This window comes from Camponotus floridanus, unplaced genomic scaffold (assembly GCF_003227725.1).
Source record: "Camponotus floridanus strain SB8 unplaced genomic scaffold, Cflo_v7.5 scaffold173, whole genome shotgun sequence".
NCBI lineage: Eukaryota > Metazoa > Arthropoda > Insecta > Hymenoptera > Formicidae > Camponotus > Camponotus floridanus.
In genome coordinates, this window is record NW_020229296.1 from 158560 (window position 1) to 177047 (window position 18488).

At 36.5% G+C, this 18488-nt stretch overlaps 1 protein-coding gene across 4 annotated transcripts in view; it reads left to right on the top strand.

The window, feature by feature from the left end:
* The window catches only part of LOC105248674 (neurogenic protein mastermind), a 143437-nt gene extending 128888 nt beyond the window's left edge, over positions 1-14549 (top strand). For all 4 annotated transcript variants that reach the window (XM_011253591.3, XM_020026705.2, XM_011253594.2 and 1 more), the window contains 5 exons: positions 7203-7556; positions 10811-11000; positions 11998-12312; positions 12624-12878; positions 13167-14549. In XM_011253591.3, coding sequence (XP_011251893.2) covers positions 7203-7556; positions 10811-11000; positions 11998-12312; positions 12624-12878; positions 13167-13411 — 1359 coding nt within the window. In that variant the 3' untranslated portion in view covers positions 13412-14549. The remainder of the gene's footprint in view (positions 1-7202; positions 7557-10810; positions 11001-11997; positions 12313-12623; positions 12879-13166) is intronic.
* Positions 14550-18488: the final 3939 nt, after the last annotated feature.

The following is an 18488-nucleotide window of genomic DNA, read 5'->3' on the forward strand; positions in this document are numbered from 1 at the left end:
TGCATAACTCCACAATTCGAACTTGAAAAACATTGTTGATATCTGTAAAAGAACTTCTAAGACGAGAAATGAGACAAAATTTTGTATTACAAAAATCTTAATAACAAAAACCAATCGTTTCCGGACCTATGTTGATTAACTTTTTTTTCTTCTCTAAGCATGAGGAATCCATTCGTGAAATTTTTCCCACCACTTATGAAACACCCTGTATAAATGCGCTATTTATATTTTAACTATGATATTTTTTATCGATATATTTTAAAATCTGTTAATTCCAGTCTTGATAATAATTTGATAAATCATGAGGATCAATGATGCATTTTCCTAGAATAATTGTGAACACTAGGTCATTATATATTATAACATGGGGTAGCATAATAAAGTGAACTCTGCTAAAATCTGTTTATGGCGTGTTGGTTTCGCTGACAAGTACACGACGGTCAAAGTCGGCGTTATCGAAGAAGGGACTGTCATCATGTCTGACGATTGTGGCGGCTGCACTACTGAATTTTTCCATGATCGACGTTTTTGCTGTGAAGGTCTTCGTGCCCGTAGACGCAAAGGGCGAATCGGTCGAACTAATCGTGAACTTGAACTGAACCGTAGAAAATGGGTCTGCGAAAGGTCGAGGGGAAGAAAGCAGAGAGTAAAGATTACGGCAAATATATGATACTCCTCCAAAAAGAAAATTCCTGTGGATTTTATAAAGTAATCTCACTGTTATAAATAGGTAAATAAATGTAAATAAGATAATGAAAATTCTATCGATATATAATTATTTTTTTTCAATGAAAACAAACTCTCATTTCTCTAGCCAATTATTTGCTCGACGATTAATTAATCAAGAAACTGATGTAGCTGTGAAGCTTTTCGATTTAACAATAAAACATGGAAACATGGAAACAATGCAATCGATTTATCCGAAAATTCTCGACCATTGCACGAAATCAAAGTATCTTATTTTAAGATTAAAGATTTCGAACGATGCTGATATGTAACATGGAATTAATTACAAATCGATCTTGATGAACAGATTTTAGAATTTGACGTTAAAACGTTAGAATATTTGTAATGCGATTATTTGCAGAAAATCGATATTTTTGAAATACGTATATCGATATTTTTGCACACGTATATGTGTGGATGTTGCTGTTCGTGTGCGATACATCGATCTTCAATTAGCAAACTATTTGCGACAGGCTAAATTTTCACAAATTCAGAATATAATGCGAGTCTTCTATGGAAATAAAAGCGAAATATCTCTGCCGAATAATTTTATTTTATTTTTCATCAAATATATATCGAGTAAAATTCGCTCGATAATTTCACAAATGCTTACAATCATGTTTGTACGATGCCGTTCGCACTTGTGAGGACACCTTTAACGATCTGTGTATTCGCGTACAGTCCACCTAATTCTCGCAGACGCGTCGCAAGATGAGACGAGGCGATTAATTCTCTATGTTCTCGATAGGCCGAGCGTGAAGCGCGCAACCTCGGGTTTGCACGCACCCCCTTTGCTCGCACAGGTCAAGCAGGCCGACTGTGTATCATAGCGCCGATTGATGCGTAGGGTGACGATATCCGCTACCAAGGGTGAGCGACGAGACCGACGCTCGGGGATGATGACGATAGGCGGCTGAAGATCGGGTCGTCGGACGTGCTCGCTCGCACCGGAAGGTGATGGATACGTCGGCGCTGTCACCGACGCCGATGGTGATGGTGGTGGTAGTGATGGTGGCGCGGGTGGCGTTTAACACATATCGCATGTGTACGGGGAACACGAGGTCGGGTGGGAAAGAGAGAGGGGGCAGAGGTCACCGGCCGCGGAGACTCGTGCGACTCGCCCACAGAACCGTTCTCTCTCTCTCTCTCTCTCTCTCTCTCTCTCTCTCTCTCTCTCTCTCTCTCTCTCTCTCTCTCTCTCTCTCTCTCTCTCTCTCTCTCTTTCTCGCTCCGTCCCTCTCTTTCCCTCTCCTCACTCGTCTTTCTTGCCGCTTCTTCATCCCTTCCTCCCGGCTCTCTTCTTCTATCGCCAGCGTACACTTGTAGTCCTCTCCCTACGCAATTGCGTACCGTTCTACGAACGGCGACCGGCGTAATCCGTAGGATAAACCACGTAGGTGTAACGCATGCATAGCTCGCTCATCTCCGTTTTCATCGCGAGAAACGAGGTCTCTCTCCCCATCCGTGTCGCGAGGTATCCCGATCTCAAGGTCACTCGTCAGGATGCCATTCCCGCGACACCATCGTCATTGCAACACGGTATTCGCGAACCTCGGTGCGTTGCACCCGGCAAAACCTATCAGTGGTTCTCCAAGCGGCTTCGAGACACAATGCGCGTAGTCGCATATTTTTTTGCATGTTTTCTTCTCTCTTTTACCCGAACCATTACGTATGATTCATAGTTAACGAGAATTAGGATGAAACGTTGCTTCCTAAATTCAACTGCAGTGAAAGGGGGAAACTTGAATAATTACGTTGTACCACGTTGCATTCGAGATACATTTAGATCGCGTTTGCGAAACGCGTTTCGGCCATTTCTCTAAAAGCGCAATTTCAAAATGTGTGTCGCGAGTGAGCATCTCGGACACGAGCGCTATGATTAGCGATTACAACATCGCGATATTAGTCACGATGCGATTCCTCCATGCGTACATATGCATGTGCATGTACATATCACGTCTATAGCACGTTACGAGCTATATCGATCAGTATGATGGCTCTATGCACAGTATATACTAATAACGATTTAAACATGCACATTACGCAGAGATTTTCTTCATGGTTATTTCACTGTTTCAATCTTTGAATCTTTTATATTCCCTCTTATTTTTCACTATCATGTACATAAAATATCTCAAATCCATCAGATTGTCTTCCATCTCCGAATTTTATTTAGGACACTATACGTGATATTTTTAATGCTGATAAAAATTAATTTCTGTTTAATTTGAGAAAAACATCGATAAAATTTATTTAGCAATTAAAAGATTTTAATTCTCATGTGAAGTAAAAGATATAGATATTAGATCGTAGAAATAATTGATTCGCGAGATAAGTATGTTGTGTCACGATTTTCAATGTCGCATGATCGAAAATTCCGTAGGTAAAAGCAGCATATAATCACATTCTACCGGAACTTGGAAACGCAATGAAAATGTATGGAAATTAATCTCGAATCGCGTAAAGTGTAGGCAAAAAAAATTGCGTAACACGGTATTATTCAATTATTCATAGAATTTAATATTGTATTTATAACTTGTTATAAATATGTATATATCGTTTAAATTCATTTATTACTGACGTACGATGAAAGAAAAAAAAAGAAAATCAATACTTATTAGAAACAAATTAAATCAATCAAGATCATAATAACATCGATTCTAATAACCTGATTAAAGGCTTGATAAAAAAACTTGTTAAAGAGAAAAATCGAGTATTATCAATATGACGTACATGCATGTCTGAGTAAAAAAAGTCGTTCGAATCTAAGAAATAGTTTAATTTATGAATTCCGTCCAATACCTTCCGTTTACCGGTTCTTGTGAATTATTCGTTAATGGTGGCCATGTCATTAAATGAGCTTGATTGCAAGCGCTCGTATATCGGCATTCGGAGAGCTCGGTGTAAATATCGATTTGTTCGAAATGGGCCACGTCCATCCACGTTCGCGATTTTGCTTTTTTCCGCGCTTTCGTACCGCGAGCTTTGATGTCGAAAGAGTTTCGAGTCGAAATACAAGTACAGAAGGAAAAGAAAGCTTTTTCTTATCTCGTAAAAGCTCCGTTCGATCGAGGCTGAAACTTTCAATCGCGACAGATTTATTTTGATCGTTAACACGACAGGATCATTTTATTAGCTCAAAGTTTCGATGAATTTTCCAGTTCTAAAATATCAGATCTCTGATACTTCGATCCGTGTGCACTTCCATTAGTGTACTTGTTTGGAATTTTTGGTTCATCCTTATTTCGCGATACGTAAGAAGAGAATCTACCATGTATATACAGTACTGGACAAAATAAATCATACACCTTTCAACAAATTGAATTTGTTAGTATAACTATTCTTTTAACAAGCAAATAGCTTATTAGATACAGGAAAGTTGAAGCATTTCAAAGTATTTAAATAAAGAAAATATAAAATAATAAAAATTATGTTTAATTTTTTTGTAAAAAATTTATTATTCAATATTGTTACATTTTGCCCTGGACAAAATAAATCATACACTTTTAGAAGTAATAGTTAGCAAATAAATAAAGTTAATTCTAATTGTGATTAATACTTAGTATGGCCACCTTTGGCTTTCAATACCTGCAGTCGGCGAGGCATACTTTCGACTAATTTCTTTAAGTATTCAGAATCAATTTCCTTCCGAGCCTTCTGGAGTGTTGCATAGGACGATGTCTTGTCACTTACGTTCGTTTTATTCACGTTCACATTTAAATAAGCCCACATAGTTTCAATTGAATTAAATCTGATGATTGCGGCGGCCATTCGATCAGTTTTACCTTATTAGATTTGAAAAATGCAGTGGTTTTCTTCGCCTTATTCTTCGCTTAGGGTCATTATCTTGCTGGAAGATAAAGTTGTTTTCTAAATCCAATTTCAAATAGATTCTTTCAAATTCTCAATACATCAATATATCCTTCTGCCGTCATGATGCTTTCAATTCGAGCCAAATTATCGATCCCATACCATGTAAAGCATTCTCATACCATAATATTACCGCCTTTATATTTTGCAGTCTTCTGAATATAAAACTGGTCGAATGGCCGCCACAATCACCAAATTTAATCCAATTGAAATTATGTGGGCTTATTTGGATGTGAACGTGAATAAAACGAACATAAGTGACAAGACATCGTCCTATGCAACACTCCAAAAGGCTCGGAAGAAAATTGATTCTGAATACTTAAAGAAATTAGTCGAAAGTATGCCTCGCCGACTGGAAGCGGTATTGAAAGCCAAAGGTGGCTATACTAAGTATTAATCACAATTAGAATTAACTTTATTTATTTGCTAACTATTACTTCTAAAAGTGTATGATTTATTTTGTCCAGGGCAAAATGTAACAATATTGAATAATAAATTTTTTACAAAATAATTGAGCATAATTTTTATTATTCCTATTTTCTTTAAATACTTTGAAATGCTTCGACTTTCCTGTATCTAATAATCTATTTGCTTGTTAAAAGAATAGTTATACTAACAAATTCAATTTGTTGAAAGGCGTATGATTTATTTTGTCTAGTACTGTATATATTTCTTTTTTCCTCTCTTCCAGACCCCTTTTAAGCGCTGTATCAAAATATGTGATATGCAGATGTCGCGTTTAGGGGCTCTCGCGGGGGACACCACCGTGATTTAGGCTAATTATGCGCGGCCAAATAGGTTTCTCCTACCAACCGGTATATCTCTATGCATCCTACTGGGACACGTGACCTTTCCAGCTACCACCATGTTAATCTTCGTGCATACACGCGTGCGCACGAGAACATATCCGCGTACATCTATTCGTCGTATGTTTATTTTCCCGGATAAATTCCATCTTACAACTGCGTGCATCTATCTCAGATTCGCAGAGAGTTTTCGTTGCGTTTCGCTCCGCGTATCTTGCACTTGTACATGCGTGGATGCACCTTTACACGCTTTGCATCTCTATGCATGTTTCCCTACTTAATTATACATATACACGTGTACACATGTTTGCGAGAATTCTATAGCCTCATCCGTGAATTTCTTGAGATCAATGAAGAGAAATTTTAATTCTACATTATATCAATAATTTTTTTAATTTTTCATGTTGAATATTTCGATAATTAAAGTTCTAGATTAAAATTCTGATAAAGAGAATGCGATGGTAATTCCTAAGAGACACTGTATATGTATATATTATATATATATATATATATATATATATATATGTGTATGTGTGTGTGACTGCTTATCGCGTGGAATATATATGTACGGACACACATCGGAAGCGAATAGACATGATAATTATAATTCCCTTACACATGTAAATGTGTACGTGTAATTGTACATAATCTCTACAAATGAGTATACGATATATGCTTATGTACATATATATAAGGAAATTATATGCGTAGTGGTTGTACTAAATACCGATCCTTGACTGCGCGTATAATTAGCCTCAAGTATCGGTAGACGGTCGTCTTATACATATGTACGTAATTCCTCATAATATATGTATGTAACGCATCTCGACGGACACGTAGGTAAACGCTAATATACATACCTATGTATGTCATACATATATATCTCAAAATTTCGGCAGACTGAGCGGCTATCAGAGGAAAAGGTGACTCCACACCTGGGTATTTGCATAAACATCTGTCAGCGTTCCTAGCTTGTTGTTTTACAAGAATGAAGTCAAACAACAAGCGCGCGATTCTACTTCTATTATTTTTTTTTTTTTTCGGACGGGGTGCGGATTGTGAGCATCCCTCGTTCTGTCGCAAACTCGATAATCGACCAACGACGGATCGTGTAATTTACCGATAAAAACACAGGAGCGACGAGTCTGTAGGGGACGCAATTTGGCGATGCTTAGAGTCTCGCGGGGGCTCGAGACGGGAATTGTACGCGTCTGTGCTATCGAGATACAAAGTCGCAACTAGATTACGAGGGTTCGACAGCCGGCGGCAGGGTCGAAGGGTCACTCGCTGGACACGATTCTTATTTTCCGTTCCTCTTTCGTCGCGCGATATCAAATATAGAAGAACGGTAGCCATCCCGTATTATTGCCGGTGATTCGAGGGATGACAATAGCCATTGCTTATTTATATCGTACTTTTTTCCCTCAGTAGCAAAATTCCTACTCTCCCGTGGCTAAATTATACCATTATATTCTCTCAGAAAATCGCGCAATTTTTTTCTGTGAATTCTCATGATTAAATAAGTGGATTCCCTTACTTAAGAAACTTCAATATATTTTTAATATTATATAATTTTAATATTATATTATAATATAATATTATATTATATAATATATTTTTAAATAAATTATAATATAATATATTATATTAATATTATACTAATATTATATAATATATTTTTTTTATTATTGTAGGGCAAATATTTAAATATCCTTAAGTATCTTTTATTACCTCCGAGCTGGAGATTTTTATCGCGCGCAATCTACAGGGTGTAAACTAAATCTTGGATTTTATTCGCAGGTGTCAGCCGGCCAGCACATGCAGCTCACGGGCGATCTGAAGCCGGTCGTGTCCGTCGCGGCGCAGCAGGGCATGTACTTCAATCAACAGACGCAAAATCAGGCTGTGCCTTCGGCCAACCAGACCGATACCTACTGCTCGGTCTCGCAGTCTCAGACCATCAACTTTACCCAGCAGAGTCTGAGGCAAAGGGCGGCCGCGGCTGCGGCCGCTGGTGGGGTCCCACAACCTGGAGCAGCCGGTCCAGGAGCGCGAGGCCATCCACAGCAAGTGTCACCGGCCCAGGTCGACCAGCATCAGCACGCGAAGCATCAGCTTCTTCAGCAACAGCAGCAATTGATGCGCGCGCAACAAGTAAACGCGCATTTTGTTCATTCTTGCTTTTGTTGATAAGTTTGCAGGAGGAGATGGTTTCATATACCGCAAAAATACATGTCTCGATGTGAGTTTTGGAATACACTCTCGAACCGTATTGTCAATTTCCGTAAAACAGCCACTGATCTAAACGATTATCGTTTACAAATTAACGTATGGTGAGTGAAATAAAAGTCTTTTCGTGACGCATTAATATCAATATTCAATTCTTGTTCAACTGTCATGTATGTTATATATACATTTTCACGCGATTGTTTTCCTTCCGAGTTCTCACATTCTTAGCTCATACCGTTTGTACTTACGTGAACTCGAGACTCGCGATTAAGAGTCGTTACATCGCAAAACTTGCACCGTGACGATCGTCTATGTAGGTAAGCTCGCGATACCTCCGATGGCACATTATCTAAGACATTAAGCTCGAGCGAGAGAGAAAGAGAAAAAGAGGAGAGAGGGTTCCGCGACGTTCGTATGCAACAGGTACCGCTACTAGGTCTTTTGCAACTTCTGCGTCCCGCCGCGTTGAAAGAAGCAGACACAAATAGGACAAATAGCGCGGGATGCTTTCTCAGAGACACGACCAGGGAACAATGGAAAAGTTTTTGCCAGAGTTTCCGCGCGAGGAATCCGTTTCGATGATCGAGAAAGGGAATAAATCGAGCCGCGACTCGACTCGATCGCGGGAATATATCGGTGAATTAGGTGATTATTCGCGCTTCACATGAGATTAAGTGTCGTCGATACATATACTTTTATTTATGGTTTTTCGGCTTTTAATAAATTTGCTCAATCGCGTAAAATATGCAATTGCTCGTATTAAATAGAGGATATTGAATAAACAATTTGTAAAAATCCGTCAGTCTTTGCATGGATTACATCTCTGATTTCTTTCTTTCATACTGGAATTTGATAGAATCCCTTTTGATTTTTAATTTTTCAAAAATCTTTCTTTAATCATGGTCCTCTTCTAATCAAGATACATGTTTGGCATTAAATTTATAGAAATTAATTAATTTTTAAATTAATTTAAATTAGACTCTCCTTATTCGCGGTTTGTTCTCACGGAATCGTCACGATTAAACGCGTAGTCGGGAAGTCAACGCAAAATTGCGTGGTGCACACACGAAACTACTCTTGGCGCACGCGATCGCACTCGCCTAGATCTCGTAACGAGTCGCCTATTGGGCAGATGACTCAGTCGCAGCGCGCGACGCGATTATCTTGATAATGCTAAGGTACCGAAGACAACGTCGTGCTCCAGTTACTAATTGTACATTTCGCGCAGTTGTTACTCACTCGTTCTTCCAGGGATAGCTTCGGGCGAGAGAGCACTGTATTATCTAGAACGGTCCAAAGCAGCTCTTATGATCTTATCCGGAATATTCACGTGAATTCGACTTGTGAATGTTAGTATGCGCATGTCAAATATTAACTTAAACGCTGCAGATGTTTTATTTTTATGTATATTTTTTTCTCGACACAACGATAAAATCAGTGGATTCGGTTTAGAAAAATCGCTGCCTTCTAATATGGTATTCATGTGTTTTTTTCCTCTTTCTTTACCACATTTCAAAACATTTATCTAGCATGCATCAATATTTTGTTTTATTTTTTATTTCAATAAATTTCAAAATTCTCTCAAAATTAATATAAAAGAAAATTATTTCTGAATAAATAAGATAAATTTAAATAAGAATGATTATGATGCCTAGATTAAAAAAACAATCAAATCTCTTTTTTTAATTTTATGATTTTGATATATAAATACTTTTATTAATAGAAATCGCAAACTTAAGAAAAATTAATTTGGCTACTTTTCGAAATTAGATATCTCAGTTATTTTCTCATAAGTGTGGCAAATATAAGCAAATAAAAATTTTATTTTAATTGAAATATATTCTCATACTTGTATACGTGTAATTGATCATCAGTTAATAAAAAAATCTCCCGATTAATTAAAGTAGCATAATATTTGCCTGAGAGAGAGAGAGAGAGAGTCACATGTTTACTTATCTTTGCTTATCTATATATATTTGCACATATATTACGATTTTTATCAAATTATATTTATCTTGTTATAATATATTTATATGCGTAATTGTTTTATATAAATGTTTTTTAAATGTACATATGTAAATCCTGAAATTATAAATTTAGATTTAGTCAATATCTTTATCGAATTTTGCAGTCTCTCCTTTTCGAGTTTTCGCATATGTTTCCATATAAATAGACACATACACGATCTCAATTATCGCTTATTTGACAGATTCACAACGATATTGGAATAATCGGTCCGGTATTTATTTCATTTTATTAGAACAGTTAACGTGAATAAAACAACGAGCATCAACGGATATCTATGAGTTCTAGGAATTATCCAAGCTCGTGACACACAAATGGAAAGCCATTCAACTCATTAGCGAAATACGAATTAATATAATTAAACACTAAATATCTCTTTCTCAGGAAAATAAATTCTGGAAACAATGCTATTAAAAACAGGAACTTTTTCTAGAGCCCTTTATTTTTAAAAATCTGCTTGTCTCACTCTATTGTAGCATTATATTCTATTCTTTCTAAATTATTACGATACTATTCCTAACCGATGACCTATTGGCGCATCGTTGCACTCGGTACGAATTATCGAGATCAGCGAGAAGGGGAATAATATTTGACGTTGCACAAGTCGGTACCATCGACGTTGCATTTTTCGCTTCCTGGTGTTACGCGGGCGCGAGGAAAGTCCATGGCGAGAGAGAAAGAGAGACGTACGACACAACGAAAGAACAGCATCACCGCAGGAAAGCGACCGCGATGTGGCCGAGACAAACTCCGTTGCTTTCCTCTCGTCATCGGATACATTCACCCTTTCGCTCTCTCTTTCTCCTCGCCTTCCCGTTCATTCCCTCTTGTTCGTCGGCACCAGCCGACATCTCTTTCCATTCTCGAGCAACCTGCGATTAGACGAGCAACGCCCTTTTGCTTTCTCATTCGAGAGAGGAAAAGCTCTCTCCTGCGAAAGAGCAGAGAAAACAGTAGTTAATCATAAAATCGGCATGTGCGATTTTAAAAGAGTACGTCCATCGATCGAGATCTTCAAGTACGAGAACGTCTTCTCGTATAATCCTCGAATTAATATCAAACTATCTCGCCTTTATTATTTCTATCTAATATAAGATATCTTGTGTTTATTCTTATTTTTCTAATTATGATGTGTTCTTTTCTTTTTATTTTAGGTGATACAGCAGCAGCAACAGCAGCACATGGCAGGCGGAATGGGAGCTGTTGTAAGGCCGCCACCGCCCGAATACAAGGCCGCGGCCCAAGCACAAATGATGCACGCTAGTATCGGGATGGGTCAGCAGGCGAGGTTCGCGAATGCTGGGCCCATGCGTAGAGTTACGCAACAACCTATGCCACCGTCAGGTAAGTTCAAACAAAAACAAATCTTATTGGTTCTATCAATCTAATATCTATTCCATTCATTATTCCTTCATTTATAATTGAACATTCGTATCATAAATATGTAAGACTGTATCGGCGGTCACGTTCAATCGAATGATTAAAGAGAAATAAATTTTGCGATAATAATGTTTGTTACTTGCAATAAATAAATATTTCATACGTTTTATTTCATAGTACATTTTTATTCGATATTTTGACACGGATTGCGCGTTGAATGTTAGCGCGAAAAGAATTTGACCGAACGTGAACGCGATGCTGACGTCCTGCTGGATTCGCTCCAAGCTAGATGGTGAAGAGAAGAAGAGAGAAAGGGGAAGGGAACTGGAGAGGGAGAGAGAGGGAGTCGAAACTATCCTTATATACCCTGGCCTCTCTACAAGACTCCTATCGATCGGGTCGACGCCGGTTTTCCCGAGATTCTATTCGAGCAAAAATCTGCAAATCTTTATTGTGTACTTTCCTCTCTCATTTAATTGAGGCAATCTTATCAAACAATTTAGAGACACACAAAAGTCTGAATTAATATAAACAATTATTTCTTTTAGTCAATATAGATACACGAGATATTTAAAATTATCACTTAAATTGTTTACTTATTTTTCTAGGTATTGTAATTTAATTAAAATCTAGAAGAGAAAAAAAGGAAAAAGATATTTTATATACATATAAAATCCAATCCTATCATATTCTCGATGTCTTTATCGAAATATAATTATTATTCTTAATAAGAATCCAGATTTAATAAATTTCTAAAATACTACCTATTTTAAAATTTTTTAAAATTGTGTAAAGTGAGTTTTAGTCTTTCATTAAGAAATACAAGTTTTAATCTTTGATTAAAAAGCAGATCTTGATAAATTTAAAATATATAGGAGAAAAAATGGATTTCTTATTATTAAATGCCAAATTTAACAGCAATGAGGGTTTCTTACATCATGATATGACATGTTTTTCGCAGGTCCGATGATGAGGCCGCAAATGGCGCAACAGCAGCAACAGCAGGCATTACACGCGGCCGGTGGTAATATGTACATGAGTGGCGGCGGGATGGCCGCTATTGGCGGCATGCATCAGATGCACCAACGGCTAGGCTATCCGAGAACTAACAATCAACGGCCGCCCAATGTTAGCGTCGGTCCTCCGGACGGCCTTGGGAACAGTATCGCGGGTCGCGGCCCTCAACAGGAATGGGGACGACACGTTCTAATGCAGCAACAGCAGCAGGGCTTTCAGGCGCAGATGCGATCGCAATTCAATCAGCAAGGTCACCAAGGTGAATACCGAGAACAAGAGAGAGAGAAGGAGAATGGTCCTTGTATTCTCGATATTATCAATTACTAATCAGACTGCTCTTATATTTTGTCTGTTAATTTTTTTAAATAACATTCTCGTTTTTTATCGGAAAACTACATTTTATTCATTTTTTTGAATAGACGGATTATATGAACATATAAATGCAAATTATATTCGAAAAAGTTCACGAAAAATTGAACTCGTTTCGAATGAATGAATTTATTATTGTTCGTAAAAGTTATTTATAAAATTGACATATAGGATTTTATAGAATCATGTGATTTTTCATAGGTGGCTTTGGCATGGGTGGTGCAGGCGGCACAATGCAAATGACCGCGGCCCAGATGCAGCATCAACAGTTAATCCGTTCGCAAAACGGTAATATAGCCGGCTCGGGAATGGCTAACAGCACGCAGATGCAACAATTGTTGACGCAACAGCACCAACAACAAACTCTAGCCATGCAGCAGAACAACAACCAAATGCCATTGCAGATGCAGATGTCACAGACAAGTTCCGTTAGTTCGGTAAACGTTACTGGAACTGGTAAGTACGCGAAACATTTTAAGCAAAATAATAAAAAATAACATTTGAATTCGATTCTAATTTTTAATATAAATTAATTAAATCCTATTAAGTAAAACCTCGCACAAATTTATTTGTTCTCGATATCTGTATCATCAAATATTAACATCAAGAAAAAATATATTTATGCGAGGAATGAGTAATGTTGGAATATCATATTACGAAGGGTGTTATTTCTCTTTCAAGAAGTATGGCTTTTTTATTCAATAATTCTGAGATAAATAATAAATGAATTTCGAATATATTTAGGTTCTCCGTTGCATCCGCATCAGCAATATGGGGCCGGTAGCCCGGGAGTGCGGAGTCTGCCGCCACCGCAGCAACACCCTCAACCGCCACCGCCTACCGCTACTACGGATCCGTCCGTAGCAGCCGCTGACTTTAGCCTCGAATTCCTGGAAAATCTTCCTACGGGAGACACGTCGAATTTCAGCGCTCAAGAATTGCTTAATTCTCTCGATTCTACGGCCGGTTTCAATCTCGATATTCTGTAATGAGATCATTACGTTTGCTGTATGGTCGGTATGTCAGCCGATATGCTAATTTATTATATTATAGGACACGATCACACGTATATATTAAGTAAAAAATATATACTTGGCGCGACGATACTGACGAATTTCATTTCGTCCGTCGCCATATCGATTTTGCTCTTACTGTATTACAAAAGTTTTTGGACAAATTTTTTGAGGATATTACCGAGAGTCAAAGATTTTTGTTTGTAATATTTTTTTTTAGTAGTAAAATTTAATTCTGAATGGAAAAGAAACAATTTCTATAAGACGTGTGTTAATTCAAATGTGCGAGTTTTATGAAATATGATCTAAGGATAATAATTATGTAATAGAAAAATTTTTGCTGACTTCCGACCTTGCGACGAAGGAACGAGCACAAGTTGGTAACATACGTGAATATTGTTTATTGCAAGTTCGTTTGTTATATTTGACGACTGAGTGACAGTTACCTACCAGTGCAACTGCGTTCCACAACCGGTTGTAGTGCATTCTCGGTCGCCGTTTTCGCGGTCACCGACACTTATTCTTCTAGGGAATCACATTTTTTAGTAAAATTTAATTTTGTAATGATAAACCGTCGGGGGAGGCGAGGAAGTTAATCCAACGGAGATATAATAGCGTGGGATATCAAGAGATACGTGGAAATCGTTCTATATCTCTCGTTTTCTTTAGCAACAATTGCGCGCTTGGAGAAAAATGCGAGAACTCGCGACTCTTACTTTTTCAAGTTCGTATGGCTATATCGAGAACGATCGATAAATCTTTTCGAGTGCTCGCGTCGACGACACTTATGGTGACTTCGACGAGCATTCCATAAAACGATTCTCCTCTCCCTTGATCTTTCACGTCGAAATCCGCGCAACTAGATAGAAATATTGATACGATTAGAGTTTACTTGGCTGACCGTATTCGGCCACAAAAATTGGTTACCTTGCGCCAGCTTGTCGATACAATAAAGAATGAGAAAATTTTCTGCTAAATCGTATTAATAACATTAATGCGATATCTTCAACAAGAGAAATCTTTATTGTACATAGATATTAAAAATTAAAGAAATTCGAAATGTTAAAATTGTACAGTTTAGCCGAGTATATCAAAATAAGAAACTTGTAAAAGATTATTATATACATATATATATATAATGAGATGATATAGTAATTATAATGATGATATATATGACGGTAACATGATGCATAAATGGAAACGCAAATGGAACGAAAAAAGGATTAGTTGCAAGTTTCTTTTCTCTTTTAGAGCATTAAACTATTATTTTTTAATTGTGACATTAATAACTCTGCATACAAATGATTTAAATCATGAATTTCAATTGATTTTGTTTTCAATGCGATGAATTACACGTATTTTCGCAATCATTTCTTGGAATTTTGCGGAATATATTATATGAGATATATTGTATTCACTTTCTACCTCACCATTATTTGTGAACAACATAATGCTATATAACATTCGAGATTAAAATTTAATAAATATATTTATTGATTGGCAAATGTACTTCATATGTGTTGGGACATCTATTTTTCATGTTTTCTTTTACTACACTTTTTCCTTAAATTTCTTATCCATGGCATATCCATTTACATCATTGTCTATCGTTATTATTTTAATAATTATGCTACATATAAGTATACACTTTATATATAATAAAATTCTTATTATTTATGTATTTGTCTAAACTGTAATCTTAAAATTTCGAATTTCTTCTAATTTTCTATATATAATAAATTTTTCTATATATAATAATATCTATATACAATAAAGATTTCTTTTTTTACAAGTATTACATTAATTTTAGTAATTTTAGTAATTTAACAGAAATATTTTTCATTTTTTTTTACTTATCAAAATAAATGTTTTATTTTAGATTATTTAAATCAGATTATAGTATCACACGAACAAAATTGAAATTCGTGCAAATTGTTTGTATGTAGAATTGTTAATAACATCATAACGTAGTTCAATGCTATACGAAAGAAAAGAAATATGAAACTAATCTTCCAAATACCGATACATTCCATAGATAACAAAAAGAATAGTGATCTGTGGTTCGTCTAATCAAAAGTACCATTTTTAAAGGCAAAAAGCCCAGAAAGAACTACTAATATTGTATTATAAGAGAAGCAGAGATATATTGAATCCCATGCTTAAATGTATGTATGTATGTGTACATACACAACATAAACACAAACATGCATACATGTATATACATACATACATACATACATACATACATACATACATACATACATACATACATACACGCAAAAAGCACATCCTCGATTGTTCGCCGAAAGCGTGCACAAAGACTTCCTGCCTTTTTCCCCTTCTTCGCGCTTATGCGAAACGTATAAAATGATAAAAATAGATTAATATAACGCTGATGCAATTTTGGTCAATTAGCCCATTTTAAAGATATTTAAAATTAGAGCATTTATCTGTTCCTTCTCATCCTTTCGTTCCCTTTTATTTGTTTGCATCTTGTTACGGCTTTAATATTTTCCAAGACTATAGCATTGAATTTATTTCGTTTCGAACGATTATAAATTTTCGTCGGACAATACATAGTACGATTATTGAAATGATATTGGTTTTTTTTCTTTTTAGAAAAGTTTATATCGAAGTGAAAAGATATTTTTGTAGGAACTCAACGCTCTTATTATTAATAACAATTCAACATAGAATTTATTCTATGTATAATGCTTATATTTTTTTGTATAATGTTTCTTTATGGATCTTTATACATGATATGCGTCCCAATAATGATTACGAGAAATTAATACGCCACATTATTTTCTTTTAAATTCTTTGATTATTATTTTTTTTTATTGCTAATTGTTAGACGAGTCGCGACAATAAAATTTGGAAGTTTTCAGCAAATAATCGAGGATGTGCATTTTGTATGTTATATAATGTTTTTTATATATAAATACATATATACATATATGCAAAAAAAACACATTCTTGATTGTCTGTCGAAAGTGTGCACGAAGATTTCTGATTGGATTTTATTGTCGCACCCCGTTGCTAAAAGTTAATGATAAATCTCGCGCCCAATTAAATAGCGCCAAGATAGAATAATTCTTTTTTTTAAGTTCTCATTGGGTAGATTATTCTATCCTCTTGTAAAATATTGGGGCCACATTATAATCTAAAAAAAAATAATAGAAAACAAAGGAGGTGGGAAAAAGAGAAATAGTGCTCTAATTCTAATTATTTTTAACATGGGAAGATCGATAAAAATCACCACTATTAATGTTTATTTATCATTTGTACTTTTTCGCACAAACGAGAAAGGAGGATAAGAATAGGAAGACGAAATTGCGCATTGTTATAAGAAAAAGAGCATCAGGGACCAACCAAGAGAGCAAAAATGCTTGATGTCGATTGTCACAGTGGATCGTTGTCTCTCTCTTTTCGAGCAGATAAAATTAATAGCAGTGCCTAAAAAAATTGATCCATTTGTTATCAAGTTGTTAGAATATTAGCATACGATGTCAGGATACGCTCAAAGTTTGTACGGGAATTTACATGCACGTGCGTACGCTGACAGGAGAATCACACATCATTGAGAAATCATGATTTTTTTACACTGTCGCGATAATCGATTGCGAAGGAGCATATAATCAATGCGAAGGAAATTAATGCGACGTATTAATTTCTCTAATTATGATTGGGGTGTATATATTCGTATTATTTATAAATATCTATATATATATATATATATATATATATATATATATATACATATATATAAATATCTATAAATATGTATAAAAGAAGGACGGGCATTTTATATATAGAATAAATTCTATGTTGGATTTTGTTATTAATCATAAAAAAGCGTTGAATTTCTATAAAAATATCTTCCAAAAAGGACTCGTCTTATTAATTATACTGTATTATATTATTCAATGAAAATTCATAATCGACTGAAACGAAATATAAATTCAATCCGCGCGCGCGTTCGTTATGCGGAAAATTCCGAAAGGATAAATTATTGTGATTTATCTCGTTTAATATCGATTCATTCGAAAATTAATGCGCATTATTCAGCATGTTATCCTGTCGCAATGACGCAAATGTTTCGCGATCGGCAACGTAAGATTTTCCATAATATCTCACTTTACCTTTTTCGATACATTTCATTTCCTTAAAAGATCTTCAGTCCGTTGCAAATCAAGATTTTTATTTATCAGTCATATATTTATTATAATGTAATATATTATTTTATCTTATCTTTTTCTCATAATTTGAAAATCTTGGAATAAATACCACTTCTCGCGTCTCGAGCTGTGTTACGATCCAACACTAGGTCGAGTAGCAGCCTAACGTTGCTGCTCGTGGGTGGGCCTCGCGGCAGGAGGATCAATATCACCGTGAGGGAGAGGAAACGAGCAGACTGAGAATGGGAGCAAGGGATAGGAACCGCCGCCACTGCCGCCGCGATGAGGAATAAGGATTACAAGGGCGGCGGCAGCGACGACGGGGGGGAAGGAGGGGTAGGGGAGGGAGCGAGGGGGAAATAGCGAAGGGTTTGCGAGAATCGCGCACCCTGAAAATGTCAATTCGTCGTTCCGGCTCCTCATAAAATTACGATCGTGATAAGGGTTGGTCCGCGTGAGGACCTCATTCGACAGCGCTCGCACTCTGCTATTTTCCTCTGCTTATCCTCGCGACGCGAAAACGCGTCTTCAAACGTGTTTCGTCGTTCCTGAGACGAATTTCATTAATTTTCTCGTTCACGAGGTCGTTACCTCGATCTATTCCTCGCTTCATCCTGCATTTACGCTCTTCAAAAATATCTGGATTCCCGTCTGTATCTTAATGATTTCGGCAAAGTGCGAAAGATCATTTCCAGAGGATACTTCCTGAAATTGTTAGCGTCGTCATTTGGGATGCCCGGTACAGCCGTATTCTGAGCCGGTCGTATTCGCGGCTCGTCGTCTCGCACGAGCTGCGCTTTCATCGATCCGATGCGCAAGCAGAACAACGATCCACTGGCCGACATCGCACGTTTCCTCGTAACAATTCCCCGACA